This window comes from Somniosus microcephalus, chromosome 7 (genome assembly GCF_052327205.1).
Source record: "Somniosus microcephalus isolate GS21.2 chromosome 7, FLI_Smic_1.0, whole genome shotgun sequence".
In the NCBI taxonomy this organism is placed as follows: Eukaryota; Metazoa; Chordata; class Chondrichthyes; order Squaliformes; family Somniosidae; genus Somniosus; species Somniosus microcephalus.
The window spans coordinates 278,019,732-278,041,770 of NC_140993.1; the positions used below are offsets into that span (position 1 = coordinate 278,019,732).

Genomic DNA, 22,039 nt, shown 5'->3' on the forward strand with positions numbered 1-22,039 from the left:
GCAGTAAAAGGTAAAATCATTGGGAACAGTTGCTAGTTTTGTTATGAAAAAAGAAAGACTTGCATTTATATAGCACCTTTCACGACCACCGGATGTCTCAAAGCGCTTTGCAGCCACTGAAGTACTTTTGGAGTGTAGTCACTGTTGTAATGTGGCAGCCAATTTGCACACAGCAAGCTCCCAGAAACAGCAATGTGATAATGACCAGATAATCTGTTTTTGTTATGTTGGTTGAGGGATAAATATTGGCCAGGACACCAGGGGTTAATTCCCCTGCTCCTCTTCGAAGTAGTGGGATGGGATCTTTTACGTCCACCTGAGAGGGCAGACGGGGCCTCGGTTTAATGTTTTATCTGAAAGACAGCACCTCCGACAGTGCAGCACTCCCTCAGCACTGCACTGGGAGTGTCAGCCTGGATTTTTGTGTTCAAGTCTCTGAAGTGGGACTTAAACCCACAACCTTCTGACTGAGAAGCAAGTGTGCTGCCCACTGAGCCACAGCTGACACATCATTTAATTTGATTAAAGCTGTTGTAGAACAAAACAAAATAAGTTAATCAAGGAATTCCTGATTTAACCTGTTTCTACATAGATGTAGTTTTTAAAAAAACAAAGTTAAAAACAGCTAAAGAATTTTTTTGAGAAAACAGAATTTTTAGTGCCACCCACTAGTTTTGCTAATTGAATTGGATATTTCAAAACAAAATTGGGTACGACTGCTGGAGTTTATCCCGATAATACCTTAATATTCTACATACAGTATTCAGTTTACATTTTATAGACCAGGAATATGTTCACTGGCCAGGTAGTGAACATAAGTTAAACGTAGAGCCTGTTTTTCCCATCCCCAGCCCCCCAACAGTGACACTGCTCCCCTGCAGGATGACCAGTGTCCCATGTGGCTTAATTACAGTCACTAGAATAGACCATTTCATTTGACAATTTATAAACAAATCAAAGAGCTAAAGCACAGAGCATCATGCCTGTACCTGTGCTAGCCCTTCTGTAGCTATCTGCTCTAATACCATTTCCCTGTTGAGATAAATATGAATCAAATCAACTTTTATTGTCATTGTTAGTGCACAAGTGCAGTACAACGAAATGTAGGCTTGCGGCTCCCGAGAGTGTACATTTAGATTAAGACATTTAAACATTTAACATACATTTGGCTTGTAGTTCTATCTTCTTTTGGTTTGATGCATGTCCCCGATTTGAAGGGACAGCTACCAGACTAAATACAAGACTAAACAGTTTTGTGTTTGTCACGCCTGTATTTATTTATCCAGTCTCTACTTTAATACCCCAAGCCACTTTGGGTGAAGCATTCCATGGCAGAATAAACTACTGTGTGGGAAAAAAATCTTCTAACTTCCCCCTTCATTCTTCTAGTGATACTGAACCATTTATGGTGATCATTTTAATCAACTCCAGTCTTTTGAGCCCCTTTAAGGTTTTACTTCAATATTTTTAGGGGTTCAGTGAAACCTCGATACCTTGAGGCTCTAGTCGCTGTATGGAGCTTTGAAACTGAAAATTATTTCCACGCTGGCTATTATTTTTTTATTAAAGATCCTCTGAACGGAAAACCCAGCGTTATTATTCCCAAAAAACAACAAGAAACTCACATGTGTCAACCATGGATGGTAAAAATCCCCCTTCAGTATGTCTTTTATATCGAAGTGGCCTCTTCCTTAAATTGAAAGATTCCTCATTAAACCAAGTTATATCTGGATATAAGTACAAAGATCTTTTCAGCTGAAGGTGGGATCCTGAGATGCTTGTGCCATGTATAGCATCCACGCCCAATTCACTTGCTTATTTGCCTTTTGTAAGTTTTAAAAGTTTCACAGAAACAAATGTAAGCACTTCTGGGAAAGTATTTGATCATTGAGCTCACTGCATTTTCTCGTATTTGCTTTTCAAAATTGGCTTGTGAATAGTTTCTTGCGAATGCTAACCTAAACTCCAAGCACATAAAAGGCATTTAGAGCAACAATTGTTCATTTAATTAGTAATTGGACAGTGCAGGATGGATAAGGCATTGAGATATGTGCACTATTATTGGGAGACGCACACTGAAATACCAGAAATAGAATGTAAGCTCTGATCAGGGAGGCTGTGAGCACAATTACTTTTTTTCAAATCCTTCTGTGACACTGCAGGGGGAAAAAGGACTTTGAAACTTGAAAGGCTAGGGTTTGCTTTCAACCTCAAAAGCAAGGAGGAAAGGGCTCTGAAATTTGCTCAGTACTCCCAATTCACCATTAGCCTGTTTCTTCCTTTAGCCTCAAGGCATTCTCCACTATTTGAAAAGACGTTAAGAAATTCAATCACAATAGAAGGCCCAGTTTTGAACATGTTTCAGTTGGTGCATTGAGGTTTGGTCTTCAGGCTTTGTGTGGGGTGAATTGAACTGAGCAACCACTGGAAGGAGAGGAAAAAAGGTGAATGAGCAGCCTATGTGCAGACACAAATCCTGGCAGAGCAAAGGCTGCTCTTCCTTGATCTTTGCATATGCAATGTATTGGAGTCTGCTTGTGGCAGAATGTGAAGCACTGCCCATGCTAAAGTCAATACAGAGCACTTGGTTTACCGCGCAACTCTTGTTGAGTTTGTCTTGTAATTGAAGCTGCTGTTGACCCTTTCTTGGGGACCATTTGTAAAACCATTTATTCTGCATAAACTAAAATAATAAACCTTCTTTCTGTTAGGCCGATTGTGATGGTGTGACATTAGTTTGATTTAATGATTAGCCGCCTGACCCCTGAGCTCCAGAGAGCTGCTTAAATAGAGAATAAGTTCACTCGAAGGCACACCAGTAGAATACTAATGAGCTGGTTAAACTTCGCATGGCACCAATCAGGTTTTTTTTTCTGAATTACTCTAATGGGAGAGGCTTTGTATGTGAGAGAGATTACAGAGGATTGCCCTCATGGCCGGATATTTTCAAATGAGACTGTGACTTGCTCAGAGGGAGCCGCGGGTTTTTCTTTCGGACTGAGCTGTGAGTAATGTTGAAGCTTCTAGTCTGTGTCTCTATCAGACACCTGTACATGTGCGGGACTGTTGCAAACAAATACTGTTATTTTATTTTGTGAAATGCGAAGCATCTTGGAGCGAACATAGAAGCACACACCTCTTAGACAAGTAAGTTCAAGGATCTATATATATTTTATTCCCTCAAGTTTGATTTTTGAGTTTGCTGCTTTTTAAGCTACGTGACTGCTGGTGTTCAGCGAATTGATAGTCCATGTTAACACTTGAGAGGTTGTAAGTAATTTGTCTTTTTTTGCCAAATTGTTATTCCCTCTTAGCCTATGATAGTCTTTTCTTCAGCTCTGGAGCAATAGCAGTTGTTCAGTGTTTGGATGTTTAAGTATGCTGTCAGGCACTGCTGAAAAAGCTGCTTACATTTCTGCAATGGAATCACACTTGTTGCCATGCCATATGGTATGTCTCTCTCACAAAGTTGGCTTGGAGCAGCTTGCCAACGTTTATTTCCAAATGTGTTGAACAATTTGGCTCAACTGCACAGTGTGGATGATGTGCCTGTTCTTGTTAAATGCAGGTTGGTTAAGTTTTGTGACATAAGACATTCGTGTACTGCACAAGATCATTAAATGGCTAAGTTTATGCGCAAAACAAGTGTATGTTTCAGTCAGCCGTTTGGATGTAAAGCTTCGTTTGTGCGAGAACGAAGCCTCAGGGTCCCCAGACAGGGCATTGTTTTGAGTTTTTTCTTTATTTTTGGAAGGTGAGAAATGCCTAATCAGTCGAGGGAAGTGATATCGAAAAAAGGAAATGTGGGTAAAAAAGGATGCTTTGACCCATCACCAACAACTTATGAAGAGTGTTTAATATAGCAGAAAGCGGGATTGGTTACATTGAATTACATGGGGTATACAGCACAGAAACAGGCCATTCGGACCAACCAGTCCATACTGGCGTTATGATGTATAGTTGGACTTAACTTTGTTTTTTTATCGGACTCCCTCTCACCCCCTTTTCTTTCTCTCTTGTTATCCACTCATTGTAGCTTTTTGCATCTTAGAGATCTCTTCTTTTCCTGTCTCTCCCTTTTATTTCCTCTCCTCCTTCTCTTCCACCTGCTACTTCCTCTTCCCTGCTTTTTCACCTGAAAGAGATAGTTGTGAAGCCCTTGTTCCTGGTGACATGGTATCAAAGTGAAGTTTATGTGGAAAAGTGCTCCATACTCAGCCAGTGTTACTCATGCTACATCTGGGCACCTGACTTATCGGCACTGACACATCTGATTACTGCTGGTGGTATTCCTAATTGTGATGCTAAACTTTATATCTTAACTAGATGTATGCTTTGTGCTTAATAAAAAGCAGCTATTGGGCCAGAATGCTTCACTCTGATGTGTTAATGGGATACTTTCCAATGCAAAAATCACTGTCTCCAAACTAGTTGAAGCAGTCCAGCATTCAGCTCCATGTATTGTTTCCTCATCCTCTGCATACATTCTCCTGCACCAGTTCTAGCTATCGCAGGGGTGGGGAATGGGAATCTTGTAGCTTTGCAAAGCAGTCTTAATTTTAATAATTGTCATTAACCTTTTTATGACATTCTGAGCAGACTTTGAGATTTGAATTGACGTAACTCGGCATTTTTTCCATGTGCATCATTAAATTTTGATGAAGTTCAGACTTGGACACACGGGTGCACACATGGGCACACGGACACGGGTGCACACACATGGGCACACATACAGGCACACGGACACGCAGAAACACAGACACATACAGGCACACGGACACGCAGAAACACAGACACATACAGGCACACGGACACGCAGAAACACAGACACATACAGGCACACGGACACGCAGAAACACAGACACACGGACACGCAGAAACACAGACACATACAGGCACACGGACACGCAGAAACACAGACACATACAGGCACACGGACACGCAGAAACACAGACACATACAGGCACACGGACACGCAGAAACACAGACACATACAGGCACACGGACACGCAGAAACACAGACACATACAGGCACACGGACACGCAGAAACACAGACACATACAGGCACACGGACACGCAGAAACACAGACACAGACACATACAGGCAGACGGACACGCAGAAACACAGACACATACAGGCACACGGACACGCAGAAACACAGACACATACAGGCAGACGGACACGCAGAAACACAGACACATACAGGCACACGGACACGCAGAAACACAGACACATACAGGCAGACGGACACGCAGAAACACAGACACATACAGGCACACGGACACGCAGAAACACAGACACATACAGGCAGACGGACACGCAGAAACACAGACACATACAGGCACACGGACACGCAGAAACACAGACACATACAGGCACACGGACACGCAGAAACACAGACACATACAGGCACACGGACACGCAGAAACACAGACACATACAGGCACACGGACACGCAGAAACACAGACACATACAGGCACAAGGACACGCAGAAACACAGACACATACAGGCACACGGACACGCAGAAACACAGACACATACAGGCACACGGACACGCAGAAACACAGACACATACAGGCACACGGACACGCAGAAACACAGACACATACAGGCACACGGACACGCAGAAACACAGACACATACAGGCACACGGACACGCAGAAACACAGACACACGGACACGCAGAAACACAGACACATACAGGCACACGGACACGCAGAAACACAGACACATACAGGCACACGGACACGCAGAAACACAGACACATACAGGCACACGGACACGCAGAAACACAGACACATACAGGCACACGGACACGCAGAAACACAGACACATACAGGCACACGGACACGCAGAAACACAGACACATACAGGCACACGGACACGCAGAAACACAGACACATACAGGCACACGGACACGCAGAAACACAGACACATACAGGCACACGGACACGCAGAAACACAGACACATACAGGCACACGGACACGCAGAAACACAGACACATACAGGCACACGGACACGCAGAAACACAGACACATACAGGCACACGGACACGCAGAAACACAGACACATGCAGGTGCGCCGCTCACACAGGCAGACAGAGTTACAGAGACGCGCACAGGGGCAGGCAGACACAGATGCGTACAGCCAAATACGTGCGCACAGTGAGATGTGCGCACACAAGCACACACAGTTAGACGCACACACGTACACAGGCATATGCAGTCAGATGTACACACGTAAATAGATGCACGCACAGACATATGGCCAGACACAATCACAGACACACACTAACCCCGGTTATCCCGAGAAATCAGGATTTGTGCTTCAATAATGACACACGTTTTAAATTCAATAAGAGAGCTGTTCAAATCTAATAAAATTCAGCTGAATTAGTGATCTGACCTCTTGCTGAAAGAATGAACTTCATTTTGTATTGAGAGGAAGAAGATAATTTGCATTTTCTAAAGGATCGACTCAATACCTGCCTCAGTCTAGACTTGGTCCAAGTGCAGTGAAATGTAAACTAAAGGTTCTCTTTTCCCTCTCCAGTTGAATGTTGGTTTAATTTTATTGTAAACTATATAAAAATCCACAAAAGTGAAGAATATGTTGATGTTGCTTCACAACTGTAGGCAGCAGCAACAATAAAAATAGTTTTTGCTTTTGTATGTACAGCGGTGTTCGCTTTGAACTAATGCATTGATACCGATCCTGATTTGGGGCGTGTTTCTTTCTTCTAGAGGATGAACGGCCTGGAACCTATCACAGAGAGAGAAGAAATGCAATTGCAATGCAGCCGCGCACTGGTGGGCAAAGCTTGAGTAAAATCGGTGAAGAGCCGTCAACTTCCAGTGAAGATAGAGCTTCTCTAATAAAGAAGGAGATCCATGGATCTTTGTCACATATACCTGAGCCTTCTATCCCATACCGTGGGGCACTTTTTGCTATGGATCCGAGGAATGGCTATATGGACCCACATTATCGTAAGTACCGCTTCAATACACTTCAGTGTTGATGCCCTCTACTTAAAGATGGTTTTGGCCAGATACCATCTCACTGGTATTGCTGACTGCTAAGTTAGACTACTTGGGGATTGATCCAAGTGACATTGTTGCTGCTTTGGCTGGCCAGGATAGATTAGAGAAGTTCAGGCAATGCTGCTTAATTCACAAAGGAGGCTCCATTAGATTGAGCTGTTTCAGGTATCCAGCAGGCCAACGTGTGCTGTGCGATCAAAGACCATCAGAACTGCGCCAATTCCACCATCTTTCTTTTTAATACACAAACCTTGTCCCAATGTCCCAGAGGCTTTAGGGAACGTAATCAAAGGAGGTGCTTGCAGTCCTGCAGCTATTACAGTTTGTTGATTTTATTTTTTCTCTGTTAAAATATTTACTGTGTGATTCGGAATAAGTTTCTAAAGCAAACCTAGTTAAATGAAGCCAGCTCAATGAATGTTGAGGGACAGTTTCATTTAAGTGACAGTCTTGGCTCTTTTCTATTTTATGTCCACTTGTTAAAAGTACTTGGATATGCATTTGTAGTACCGTAACCTACAGGGCTACGGACCAAGAGCTGGAAAGTGGGATTCGGCTGGAGAGCTCTTTGTCGGTCGGCACAGACACGATGGGCCGAATGGCCTCCTTCTGTGCCGTAAATTTCTATGGTTCTATGGTTAACTTCATGTTTAAAATGTAAGCAACTTCGGTTTTGCTCAAAGTAACCAACTACCCGTTGCAGTGTTGGAATCACACACATTAGATTTCCTCATCTCACAGTACGAACATAATTGCTTTGCACAAAGCAGAAATCACGGCTGGTTACACGTTAAATATAAAATGAATATTTAACTCATCTATGACAACAAAAATAGATCTGAAATTGGAGTGAGCAGAAGGTTCTTGCTGCTATTTCAAGATGAATTATAGTTAAGCAAATGTTCCTGATAAGTGAATGCAGCTTTAAGGCAGAGGGGGGCCACTCATTTAATAAGAATTCTCTCTAGTTGTAAATATACGAGGGAGCAGGAGGGCTGAGATTTGAATGCTAACGCTTCAGAATTGGAGCCTAGGTAGCTTGTGATGGACATGTTGCTAGTTTAATAGTGAGAATGAAAAAGGCCCTGATGTTTGACAAAGTAACAAAGTGCTTTTCAACTGGTAATGAGCACATAATGTATAGACTGCACTCGTGTGCAGTTTACACACAGGCCATATTCGATTCAATTACATTTTGGTCAATTTTCAACCCCCTTTTTAAATGCTGACATGGTGTGGTTAATGCACTCAAGTTCAGTTTGATTGTGAAATTATTATATTGTCCTTCTGCACCAAGAGCGGCTTAAATTATTGTCTTACACACTGGGAGAATGGACCCAAGGAGCACCAAGGAGCTGCGTACATGTCCCTCCCCTGGCTCCCGCTTGGGTTTCTTTCCCTTGCCTTACCTTTTGCTGCAAGATGCACGGTATTTTGGATCTGTAAAATCATCCTAAATCATTCATCACCACTGTGGGAAAATACCTAAATTATGGTACCTTTTCTGGAAGGGTTGGTAAAATCTGTAAAGTGTAGGGGCAAAATTGTCTTTCGTATATGTGCCTTGTGGCAAGCTGCCAATAGTGTTAATAAGGGAATTCTAGTCTGATGCCTGTGTTCTATGTGGACATTTCAAAAAAGCACTAGTTGGTGGAAATGTGTACAACCCATATCTCTGAATTAATCCTTTAATAGTACTGCTTATTGGTCAATATAAAACCACCAGTCTTCAAATTAGCTTAAAAGCCGTAGAAGTTTACAGCAGAGAAGGAGGCCATTCAGCCCACCATGACTGTGCCGGCCTCTTTACTAACCTGTCTAACGGAAGGGGAGCCGTGAGCGTAATGGATGAGAAGGTGATGCGAGGTCCGATGGCATGAATTAGTTTACCACACGTGGATGAGATAATATCACTTCTGGTTGTCTATTCCGTATTTGCATGATGATATAGTAATGATGTACTTTCGATGTGTTGTATCACTTGACTTCAGATGTCAAAGCTAAATGTGAGGCAGGCATGCTTTTAAGCCTGTCCAGACTGCATTTCTAATCAGCACGTTGAGGCTCACAGAGGGGACTGGTCTGGTGCGTTCTACATTAGCTGGAAGGTTCAGTATCTGGAGGTGAAAGGTCATTGGACAGATGACTGATTAGCCAAGACAGCTGATTAGTGCAGGTTTTAGCATTAGGAGTGCTGGGGATGAAAGCAGGTTTGATTGACTCATTAGCTTGGCAGCAGAGGGGAATGCACACTTTATAGGACTTGATCAAAGAGACTCTAAATCTCAAGTCTGGACATTGGTTTTGTAGGTCTCGGTACTGAGAGTCAGATGTAGGGCCATTTCTTTCCTCTTATTGGCCCATTATGCATTACACAAGCAATGCCATTATTCTGCAGAGTTTTATAATTGGGATTCTGGTTAATTTAGAAGGTGTTGTAAGTGGGTTTTCACAAATGAATGACTGGGAGCACAGGTACAAAAAGACCCTTTTTAGAACAGTTATCACTCTTTGTTTCAAGTTTATTGGGGTCAGTCTTAGAATTTAGTGATGCTGGTGCAGAGCTTAATGTTAAGTGACGGAAAATCATGTGGGTGTGCTGACCTCTGTGTAAAGATTTTGTTTTTTTTAAAATAATTTGTTTCCTCTCCTGAAAGTGGTAACTCTTGTTGGCACAGATCCACCAGGACCAGTACCTTGTCCAAGGGGCAGCTCTCCACGTTTGAGCCAAGACAATGATTGGTGGCAGGTTCTTTGACCACTGACAGTATCGCAGCCTAGTCCAATGTCCACACGTTTCATATCCCAGCAGAGGCCCGTGGATGTCCCAGCAGAGGCCCGTGGATGTCCCAGCAGAGGCCCGTGGATGTCCCAGCAGAGGCCCGTGGATGTCCCAGCAGAGGCCCGTGGATGTCCCAGCAGAGGCCCGTGGATGTCCCAGCAGAGGCCCGTGGATGTCCCAGCAGAGGCCCGTGGATGTCCCAGCAGAGGCCCGTGGATGTCCCAGCAGAGACTCGTGAATGTCCCAGCAGAAGCTCATTGACACTGACTTTCTTTCTCCTTTACTGGTCTGTTCTCCTCCCCCTCCCAACATCCCATCTAAGATAAATAAGCTCAGGCCAGTTGCGGCATTATACTTGTGACCAGAGTGGGATGAATGGCTCAGTAGAAGTGGGCCATTGCGTGGGTAGGGTCTTTTCCAAAAGAAAAGCGTCAAGAGTTCTTTCTCTCTCAATGAACTGCACTTCCCTCTGTGTGGGGTCAGCAGAATACAGAGGGACTTCATTATTCAGAGCCCCTTTTTTGAATACATTTTTCCTCTGTTTCCAGCAGAACATCCTTTCATAGTCAGAAGGGCGAGCCTTGGCGAGGCGAACTCCCAAGTGACAACTATTTCACAATTCACCCTAAGTAGAAGCGAGATTAGTCTGTACTTAATCTCGCTATTACCCTAAATTATTTTACAATTTAACAGAAAACAAAATTCTTCCTGTTGAATTTTCTGAGCATGCACCTTTAGTTTTAATCACAAACAGACAGCCATAAGATGGCCGCTGCTGTGATGCTGTGGTTGCCCAGGTTCAGGTGCAGGAACAACCAAGTTGGTGAACCAAGTCTGTTCTTGTGTCTCACACTGCCACACCAGGATAAAGCGACAGGTGCGAGGAAATGTGCGCAGGTGGTACTTGTGTAGCTACACATGCCCTTTTTTAGGTGGTGTTTGTATATTTACACGTGTCCTTGTTAAGGTGGTATTTGTGCATCTACTAATTTTTTAAGGTGGTTTGGGCTTGTATTTCATTGTCTTCTGCGGCTAAGATGTTTTGGAGAGAGAAGGAGATGCTTCTGTTTTTCGGAGCAAAATGTCCCATTCTCAATGGATTAAAAGTAGGACCTTTTTAATATATTTTACGTGGTGGTGAACATGTGCTTTATGGTAAAATAGTTTCCGTTTTATTGCTTTCTGATATCAATCATGGAAGAATATTGCCCGCTGGCATTAATTAGTGGGCATTAGTGAAAGCCCTTCCCACATGTGACGGGTCTTAAGCCAGTCATGTGTAGCTAAGGATATAATGCACAGTGTTAATTCTTGTTCAAACAGGCCAACATATTTTGTGGATTAGCTTTAGTAAAATAACTCCTGAGCAGGCGGCATCTCACGTAAGGGTTTGGTTTCACGCCTGTCAACCTCGGTGCTGTTTAGAAAGAGAGTGAGAGTGTGAAAGATAAGAAGAGGAAGGGTAACGTTTTGCAGTGACAAATGCATTGGTGACCCTTGACTTTCTGCCGTACCTCTTAAACCTGTCACAGGTGTGTATTATGCCATTCAGACAGTACTGCATTGTTTGCAAAGAACACTCTCAATTCTGTGACAGGGGTGATTTTTTCTCTCTCGTGTAATCAGTGTTTGTAGCTAATATGCTAACACCTGCAGGTATAACCACCTGGCTGTCAGTCCCTGATGTAGTGCTATTTAGAAGTCTGTTGTTGCAGAATTTTTTTGGAGAAATTTGTTATTAGCTACAGTAAAAATAAATGTGAAAGTAAAGGCACTTTTATATATAAGTTGGGATCCCTCAGGAGCTGTGCTCAAAAGGAGACCCACAGCCTCCATGTGCTGCTCTCCCCCTGCTCCAAATCAAGGCTGCAGACCCATGATTGATGGCTAAAAAGGAGAGTATTGGCTCCACGCTTGAGTGGAGATCCAACGGCAGCTCGTAAGATTTACAAAACTCTTGATCCCTGCTGTCTGCACTATGGGCTCTAGTTTATGTTCGAGAGCATCATCAATGGCGGGGGAGCAATGCACACTATGTGCCAATGACACACTTTCACTGTAAAATGCCTTAAGTGTACCGTTTAATCAGCTCACTCGGCAGCTCCTTGGGCAAACTCACTGGCAAAGGACATTTTGATGTTGATGTGCAAAGCTGTTGAAGTATAGTTCCTTCATAGCTGCTCCAAGTGTTGCACACTGCACTACACAAACAACCATTTCTCAACACCAATAATCTTCTTTCCATTCCTTGCAAGTGACAGAGTCTCAATTATAACAGTCTTTTTGTTTCTTTTTAATGCGATGTCTTATTTTATTTTGTCCATGGAATCTCTTTTTTTTATTTCCCCCATCTTTGAGACCCGTTGAAATAAGGGTGACGGTCTAATACAGCCAGGAGGCCAGTACGCTGAACCGAGAAGCATTGGGACAGATAACCGACTGACCAATTGTATAGCTGGTGATCAGTGCTCTGGTAGGAAGATTTGGTGAGGAGATTAGTGGTTTAGCAACCAGCAAGGTGTGAGTTGATAAAACGGGCTCAGAGGAATGGGGGGACGGGGAAGAAGAGCTTCCTGAGTGGGAATCTTGACTGAACTTGGTCAAATTTCCAGTGACCCACTGGAGGAGTAGCAAACAGAATGTCCTTTGGGATAACGTGAAACAAGCAGATTTTGTCTTTCAAATCTGGAGTTGCATTGCAATTGAGGAGTGAAGGCTATTTAGGAAAGAGGCCAGTCTATTCAAAAATACAACTGCACTGAAGAGAGTTTAAATGTTGACAAAAAGGCACCAGCTGTTATGTTTTGATTGTTGATGAGTTTATATTTTAGCAAAGTGAATACTGTGAATTTTTTTAGCATGACATCTCTGCAGTCAAGTTCACTGAAATTTTTAGGCGGTTGTATATCGGAAAGTGAGTCTTGAATGTGATGGCAAAGGATCTTCAGGAGCTTCCTGACCAGTGGGAGGATTGTTACTTGGCCAGATGAAAGGTCGACTTGACTTGGTTCATAGCAGGAGTGCTGCTTTTAAAACTATCACCTGACCAAATGAAATCCAACAGACTCAACTACCTGCAAACCATGTACTACTTTAATATGTATGCAAGGTATTTTAAATATGGTTATTGGTGGCTTTTAACAAACTTAATAAAAGGATGCATCCCTCTATCTTATACTTTAAGGTATCTAGTACGTATGGCTGAAAATTCCAACCTTTTATTTTGCGCTGTTTTCACATTTAACATGCAGGCTCTTCATAAGGAGTACAGCGCTGTGCCCAGCAATCAGTGCTGGCGTTATTGTGGAGGATGCAGAATGAACACCTTTTTTATTTAGTAATTCCTGGACAGAACTACCAAACAGTTAAAGAATGTGTGATTCATTCGCAGCACAATTGTGCCTCGTTTACATCAAAATCTAGAGTGTAATCTGATCTCTGGATTTGTTATGCTGGTTGTAGATTTCAGTTGCAGTCGCTGCAGTTATTGGTAGATCGTCAGTGGGGCAGCTCTACCGCTGATTGAGGCATTACAATCTGGAATGCACATGCAGAACAGATCTGTGCAGAGTGAGTGTGTGTGTGTGTGTAGTACTTTTTCTTTAAAGAAGTTGACACCAAGAATGCCTGCAGAAACTGGCTAATCAGGTAGAATCCCGTGTTCTGGTTTCCATTTAGGATCATCACATTGTTGCTTGTAATCTGTCGCCTCCTTTTTTCACTCTTTCTTCCCACAACCCTTTCAGTTTCTCTGCTGTTGCTGCTGCCAGGTGAGTGACCCTTTCTTGATTTATTTCTTTCTTCACACAAACATCTGAGCATTTTTTTTTCCTGACCGTAAACATGGATGAGTTGAGCTCGGGATCTTTTGTTGCTTCCAACGTTGGTCCATGGGTTGGTTAGCAGGAAGCTTCCTTTGTGGAAAAATGTGAATGGAATCTCAGTTTTCCTCGTGGTGAAGTGCCCCATCTGGCAGCCCCCTAGGGAAGCCAGTGGACTGCTATATTAGTTTGAAGGGTACGTTCCACTGGGACATAAACCTGCCACCACAGTACCATAAAATCAACATGTTAATCAGCAGCTTCGTCTGGCCCATCACTGTCAGACAGCAACTATTTCTCTGTCATTTTAGTTTTAAGAACTTACATTTGGAAGGGGGTGGGACAGAATTAAATAGCACTGTATATCAGTTCAATCATATTCATTCAGGAACTCAGTGACCAATGTTGTTATTATTGAAAACCTTGAAACAACACATGAAATGCAAAGTTAATCATTAAATGGATATTTAGTTACTGAACATCAGTACTTGTGTTTGGGTAAAGGCCACTCATCCGGTTGTCTGTTATTCAACACCATATGCCCACCTTGTCCTATGGTGCTCAAATGTTTTTCAGAATATCCATTCTAGGGAAATTAAGTTTAAGGGAGCTTTTAGCTGTTTTTACTTCATTAGCTTCACTTTCAACACAGGGGACCTCAGTTGTTCTGGTGCTAAAAGTGCTGCAGAATATTGAAAAGAGTCAGCCAGGATTTTTTAAAAGATGCTTGTTTTATGATTTTATTTTCTGTAGAATTTAACAGCACCTTGAGGTCCACTGGGCTAAGAAACGCTATGAAAGAGTCTCTTTGAGCTCCAGGTCTACTCCGCAGAAATTTTACAGCATCCTTTAAAGTCCTGTAAATATGATTTTCGGCTCCCTTCGTTTTAGAGGTAATTCACCTTTCCTTGCACTTCAGGCTGTGAAAAGTAAACCAAAGGTGCAAAATTAAGGCCAACAAAATTGTGTAAGTCAGAATCCGTTAGAACGTTTTGTAGAACAGAAGGGAAAAGGAAACTGCTGGAGGTCCCTGGTTTGCTATTTGTGCAAACTTTGCCGATGGAGCTGACCATGGACGTCATTATGCGTTTAGCCACCTTTTCACTCTCTCTTGTACCAACATTGTAATTCATAGATAAATGAACATAATTTAAATAAAAATTGTATGAAGGGGTATTGCAGCCTTACTGCATTCAATCTCCCTGGAGTAAATGCTGAAGTAACCTGAAAACAGTATTGGCATTTTAATATTCCATCTTAATTATAACCCTGCTAATGGTGATGCTTCCCATAACCTCTCTTTTCTCTCTCTCTCAGTCTGCATTTCTCCATTTCATTTGTCTCTTTCCTGTATATGTGTCTCTCCACTTCTTGCTTGCTCTCACTCAAACTCTCTCTTGCTCTCTCTGCCCCATTTTGTGTCTCTCTTTTCCAGCATGTTTTTATCGAATGATGTTTCTCTCCCTCCTTTCTCTTTCCCCTCTGTTTATTCATTTATCTGTGAGTCTCCCATGTCTGTTCATGTCTGTTTGCATCCCTCTTTCTAATTGTGTCTGTCTGCTTCTGTCGTCTCTCCTTTTTTCTTCCTGACTCTGTGTGTATGTGTGTGTATAAAAGCCTCTTTTTATTGTTGATTTTTTTGACTATGTATACTATGTTAAAATCTTACGTCTGTACATTCATTCTCTCCACAAACTGCTTCAGTTGTCAGGTTTTTGCTCATTCTTGTGTGTCAACTTTTCCCATTGTAAATTCCTGCGTCTACATTTTCCATTCAATTTTCCTTTTTCAACTTTCACGGTTTGTTGATGAACTAATCAAATCACCCAAAGTGCTTAATTTTTATCCTATTTTTATTTCAGCAACAGAAATTTCTGTATCCAGAATAAATTTTTAAACAAAATGTTAAAAAATCCCAAAAAGGTACACAATTTCACAATGACATGATAGCACACACATATTCATTGAATTATTTTTGGTGTCTGTTTACACCTTCATTAAAGTTTTTACCTGAAGGTCTGAGCCGCTCCCAAGTGTCTGGGTTTGAACATGATATTGTTGCCTACATGTGATTCCATCAGGTGAAGGCAGCTCCTGCAGTCTGAGCAAGTAACCTGAAAGCAGGATCGGCATTTTGGTATTCCATCTTTTCCCATCAATTTCTCAGGATGCATCAGCAGCATTTAAACTAGCCAAATGGTTGTTTTTCATAATTACTAGAGGACGAATTTTAAAAGCTTTATTCAGGTGAAATTTACTTGACTTTTTTGAAAACAAAGTCTAAATGTGTGTGTGTGAAAGAAGGAAAACATTGGATTAATTACACATCTGTTGTAGCTTTAGTTGATGTTCAAATTATACTCTGTAAACTTCAGAAAGAGTATAATTAAGCTGAGAGAGAGGGAAATATCTTTCCTCATCCTAATTTGAGTTCTTAAATAAAATAGTTGAATTTCTAAATCAAACAGAGCCTCTGATTATCGCCTGTCTGATATTGATAGTTAGAAAATGTAAACATTCTAATTATTGATTTCTGTGAAATAGAAGGGAAAGTGCGTGTTCACACACACACACACAAGTGCATATATATATTTATACTTATATATAATAAAGAGAGTTTCTTTTCTCATCCCAATTTAAATTATTTAAAAAAAAGGATAAAATGTGTTGCATTTTGAAATCATACCGTGCTGCCAAACTCCAGGACCCCCACCCCAGTTCTGCTAGAGCCAAGAGGATCCCTAGGACCATGCCCAGTGCAGCCAAACTCTGTCCCTTCCTAAGTACTGCTATATACCAGATGCCTATCTCCAATGTTACACCTTGCATACCATCTTGCTATGTATCCTGAATTTTAAAAGTTGGAAAGAAATAACAATTAAGTACATAGATAAAGGAATTATATAAATATTTCTTCTATATATATAAATCGGTACTTCTGTCATTCTGTCTATCTGTCTATCTGTCTGTCATCGCGTGTGCGTTGCGGGTATGCACTCGAAAGTTACAGGGCGTACCTACGCGCACGTTACCTCCAAAGAAAGCTTACGCTTCCGAGACGGTTTTAAGCGTATTTACGTTTCGGCCGGGCTAAAATTGCGCCCGCGGTATCCCAAAAACCTTCAACATTCCGCTCATTAGCATCTCATTATCCGCTCATTAGCGACAGAGTGACCTCGAGCTCGACCAATCGTACGCCGGGTTGCTGGCGTGTGCCGCCGGGCCAATCGGTGCGCGTGTGGCCGGGCTTTATCGTTCTGAACCGAGGTGAGTCGCCGCCATCTTGATTCCAAACTTTTCCTTTCTTTTTCCCGCTTTCTGCGTCTTAAAAAAAAACGTTGCTTTTAAAACACATATTGTTTTAAAAAAAAATGATTTAGAAAGTAATTAACTTATCTAATCTCATTAATTTTCCTACCTTTCCCCGTTTTTCCAGGTAGGCCTAGAAGCCTCGGCGTCTCCTCCGCACCCACGCCCAAGCTAGGCACCTCCCGGCCCCACTCGAAGGCTGGAGGGCCGAGCCTCAGCCCAGCGGCGCTAGGGTGCGCGCGCAGCAGGAGCTGAGACGTCTCTCTCTGCCGGGGCTTGCTGAGCGTCCAGCGTTACCCTGGCAACCGGGCCCGCCGGACGTATCGCACAGCCGCAATCGGCGGTCTTCACCTCGGGGGGAGTGGGGGGGGGGGGCGGCCGCGACCCTCGGGGGGGGGGGGGGGGGGCCCGCGCGCGCAGCAGGAGCAGCTGAGACGCGGCGTCTCTCTCTCTGGCTTGGTCAGCGTCACGGTTGCCCTGGCAACCGGGCCCGCCGGCCGAGAGAGACGCCGCGTCTCAGCTCCTGCTGCACGCGCAATCGGCGGTCTTCACCTCGGGGGTGGGGGGGGGGGGGCGCGACCCTCGGGGGGGGGGGGGGCGCGACCCTCGGGGGGGGGCGCGACCCTCGGGGGGGGCGCCCCCCGCCCTCCATCCCCCCCTCCCCTCCCCTCGCCCTTCCCCCCCGCCCTCCCTTCCTCCCCCCGCCCTTCCTCGCCCTCCCCCCCTCCCTCCCCTCCCCCCGCCCTCCCTTCCCCTCCCCTGCCCTCCCTTCCCCCCCTCCCTCCCTTCCTTCCCCCTCCCTTCCCCGCCCTCCCCCTCCCCCCTCCCTCCCTTCCCCGCCCTCCCCCTCCCTCCCCTCCCCCCCGCCCTCTCTTCCCCCCAGTCGCTCTCTCTCTCTCTTCCAACAACAACATGCCCTCGAAAAAGCCTCGGCACCGCCGGGCACTTCAGCTAGTACAAAATAAAATAAAGACCACTCATTTATGGTTTTCATAGATTAATGGGCAAAATTGCAGAATTGGATTTCCAAAGCACTGGTAAAAATACCATGTAATAAAAATGGGATTTGACTTGCTCAGTTACGCTGATGTTCTGCCCTACATGGTGTAACGCCCTATTGTTATAAAACAGCTCTAATTATTGTGAGTAACGCCATAGGAGATATGCTAGTAATATATTCAAAGCTTTGTCGATAACTTCCTGTATTGGTAGTTTGCTCCCAGTCACACTTTCCCCGTCACATAACAACAAATCAGAACGATAGACATAAAGCAAATGTAGGAATCAAAAATGGGGGAAAATGGATAGCAAACTACTAAAACCCACATAAATGGGCAATCCTGAATAACATCCGAACACATGAACAAGGACAGACAGGAAATTACCCTCTGGCTCATCCAGCCTGTGATGTCTTGTGCATCACAATATATACAATATACAATATATACACAGCTATGTGATCTCCTGGGAGAGGCGAGAAGACAGATTAAAAACCCAGGTCCAATTTAGGGGGAAAATCTGAAAAATTCCTCTCCGACCCCCTTTGGCGATCAAAACTAGTCCAGGAGACCACGTTATCCCAGATGGAAGTTATATAATACTTACCTTTTGTACAGAGTGATCTCCGCCCCAGCTAGAAACAGGTCCCGCTCTCTTGCGAAGGAATTCAGTGAATTGGTGTCCACTGCACGAGCCAGGGACCTGTTCCACAGGTCCACTCTTCTCTGGGAAAAGAACCACCTCCTGACATCTTATCTAGTTCTGACCTTATATAACTTGAGTATATGATCCCTGGTCCTCCCTAACCTATCTAGGTGAAACATACAGTCTACAGAACCACAATTTATTCCCTTAATGATCTTATGAACCTTAGTCAAATCATCCCTTAGTCTATGCTTCTCTAAAGTGTAGAGAGGCAGCTCTTTTAGCCTATCTTGATAAGGAAGTTGCTTCAAACTGGGAATTAATCTTGTGGCCCTCCTCTGTACCCTTTCTAAAGTCTCAATATCATCCACCATGTGAGGAGACCAAAACTGGACACTGTATTCTAACTGAGGCCTGACCAAGGTTTTGTACAAGTCAGGAGAACCTTCCAATAAAAGAAAGGAGAAGGTGAACCAATCAAATCACTCAATGTTTTTTGAAAAGATTTTCATCTACCTTCTCTTGGTAATGGAAGATTTTAAGGCCGCGATTTGGCCAGCGGTGTCGTGATGGGTGCAGGTCAGCTGGTTTCCGGGTTCCGGTCCCACCCCCAGCTGCCCCCGCTCCACAGACGTGATTTTTCCTTGATTGACCTTGTTAAGCCCCGCCCTGCGGGCTTGCTGGCCAATTAACAGGAAGCGGGTCTGATGGCGTCAGTTGATGATGCGTCATCTGCCGGTTTCCTTAAAGGGACCACGCACAATTTTATTTTGACAGTTGATTTCTCAGTGTTTGACAGCATTGAGGTGCTGCAAACACTGACAATCACTGCACAAAGGTGACCTCTTGCACCGAGGCTCTCCAATGACTCCCTCCATAGGATGGAATAGATGGCAGCTGCAGGTGAGGTGACAGAAGTGATCTGTCACTGGGGAGAGAGGTACTCCCAATGATGTGGCACTGGACATATAGTTGGATTTAAAAACTTGGGCCTAGAAATTCAGTAAGGCGCTGCCAGCTTTGCGGCCAGTTACCGCCCAAAGAGGGCTTCTGCGCCAATAGAGGAGTTTGCGCTGATATTCAGCACAGCGGTAATGGCGGCGGTAGCCGTTAGCACTGCGCCGGCACCGATGACGTCATCGGTGTGCGCAGTGCCCCGGTTCCGCCCCGATACCGGCCCGAACCCCATATTGAGTTGCGGCCGCCTCTTCCGCAGCGGCCGCAAACAGTGATCAGAAAACGGGGCCGTACTGTAGCCTTAGTGGGGCGCTTTAAGGTGGAGGTGTGGCCGGCCGCTTTTTCGGCGGCCGCCTGCCTGCACCTCCTTCCCCGGCCTCCTCCACCCCCCCCCCCCCGCTGCGGCATTGCCGGCTGCTTTCCACGAACCCGGCACTTCTCCGTGGTGCCGGGCTCATTTGCCGGCACTATCCAGCGGCGATCTCCCCGTTGCAGGCACCTCCTCCTTAAGAGAAGGAGGAGGCCTGCAGTACCGCAGCCTGCCGATTGACACAATCTCTCCTCATACGTCATTCCTGCCATCCCAGGTATCAGCCTGGTAAATCTTCGCTGGACTCCTTCCATGGCAAGAACGTCCTTCCTCAGGTAAGGCGACCAAAACTGCACACAATACTCAAGGTGCGGTCTTACCAAGGCCCTGTACAACTGTAGCAAGACATCCTTGTTCCTGTACTCGAACCCTCTTGCTACGAAGGCCAACATACCATTTGCCTTCTTAACCACCTGCTGCACCTGCATGCTTACCTTCAGCAACTGGTGCACAAGAACACCCAGGTCTCTTTGCACTTCCCCTTCTCACAATCTATTGCCATTCAAATAATAATCTGCCTTCCTGTTTTTGCCACCAAAGTGGATAACCTCACATTTATCCACATTATAGTGTATTTGCCATGTTTCTGCCCAATCACCCAACCTGTTCAAATCATACTGGAGTTTCACGACATCCTCCTCACAGCATACCCTCCCACCCAGCTTTGTGTCGTCTGCAAATTTGTAGATATTACATCCAATTCCCTCGTCCAGATCATTAATATATATTGTGAACAGCTGGGGTCCTAGGACCGATCCTTGCGGTACCCCACTAGTCACTGCCTACCACTCGGAAAACGACCCGTTTATTCCAACTCTTTGCTTTCTGTCTGCCAACCAGTCCTCTATCCAAGTCAATACTTTGCCCCCAATCCCATGTGCCTTAATTTTGCACGCTAATCTCTTATGTGGGACCTTATCGAAAGCCTTCTGAAAGTCCAAATGAAGCATAGAAATGAAGCATAGATTCACTCATGGGATTTAGCATATGTTTCCATTTTTGTTTATAATCTTTGAAGGCTTATTTCTGAGGGTCTTTTGTTCTTATAAGACAAACAATTTAATTTTGGAAATTTTTCAAGCTAATTACGTCACTTCACTTCTGCTTATATTTAGTTTTTTTTTCCTTTTTGAGAAGCTAATTTACATCACCCATGTTTGTAAACATTCTAATTAATGACAGCTGTGTTGGTTGTTAAAAAAAAATGATACAGTCAGCAATTACAGTATTAATGTGCTTTTGGCACTTGAATCTGGATTCAGGCTAGGAAGTGGGCTGGCAGCCTAGGAACGTGGCACATGGGTGCTGGATGATCCAGAACAGGCCAGGGTGCACCAGCCCAGATTCACGTGAGCCCTCCTTCCCCTCAATTTTGCCAGCTCCTAGCCTCCTTCTCAATGTTGCCACGGCCTGGCTCCCTTCCCTGCTGCCAGATCCTGGATGCTCAGTCAATCCCCACTCCTGGACCCCATTATCTCAGACCCCAGGAAAAACCTTCTGAGTGCTCCCAGAGTTTGGAATCTCCCTCCCATACCCCAAGAGTTCCCATCACAATGCTTATGGAGTCTGGGAGCCACTAACAACTGCAGACCTATCCCTCTCCCAATACTAACATACCAGAGGATCACTGCCCTCTGCTCCCAGAGCTCTGGTTTCTCTGCCCCCATTATTGACAGACTCTGGTAACTACCCCCCCCAGCACCCTCAATTAATGTTCCAAGACCCTTGGACTTTCCACACCCAACGGTGCTGCCATCACCTGTGCTCATCAGTCCTGACAGGGGAGGGGAGTATGTGTCTGTGGATATAACTATATTTCTAATTTTTTTATATAATTATATATTTTTTATATATATTTATATAAACATACATACATATACAGACAGGCTGCAAATAAATTAAATTTAATACACAAAACCTTCCATTTTAATATCTCAAAGATGCAACAGACAGAGATGGGAATTCTGCTGGTGCAGTTTCTTGAACATGTACGGTTGGTTTAACAATAAACGATTGTGCGGCCAGTATAGCTTTAGCTTTGAAGTCTTAATTTTAAATGCTTCAGGGAAATTTAATTACTTTAAGCACATACCGTGGTCTGGGATCTATAT

General features: G+C 44.1%; 1 protein-coding gene across 3 annotated transcripts in view; it reads left to right on the forward strand.

Moving 5' to 3' along the window:
- The window catches only part of LOC147115355 (transcription activator GLI3-like), a 422,057-nt gene that overhangs the window by 124,611 nt on the left and 275,407 nt on the right, over positions 1-22,039 (forward strand). For all 3 annotated transcript variants that reach the window (XM_085993896.1, XM_085993898.1, XM_085993897.1), the window contains one exon: positions 6,749-6,991. In XM_085993896.1, the coding sequence (XP_085850022.1) occupies positions 6,749-6,991 (243 nt within the window). The remainder of the gene's footprint in view (positions 1-6,748; positions 6,992-22,039) is intronic.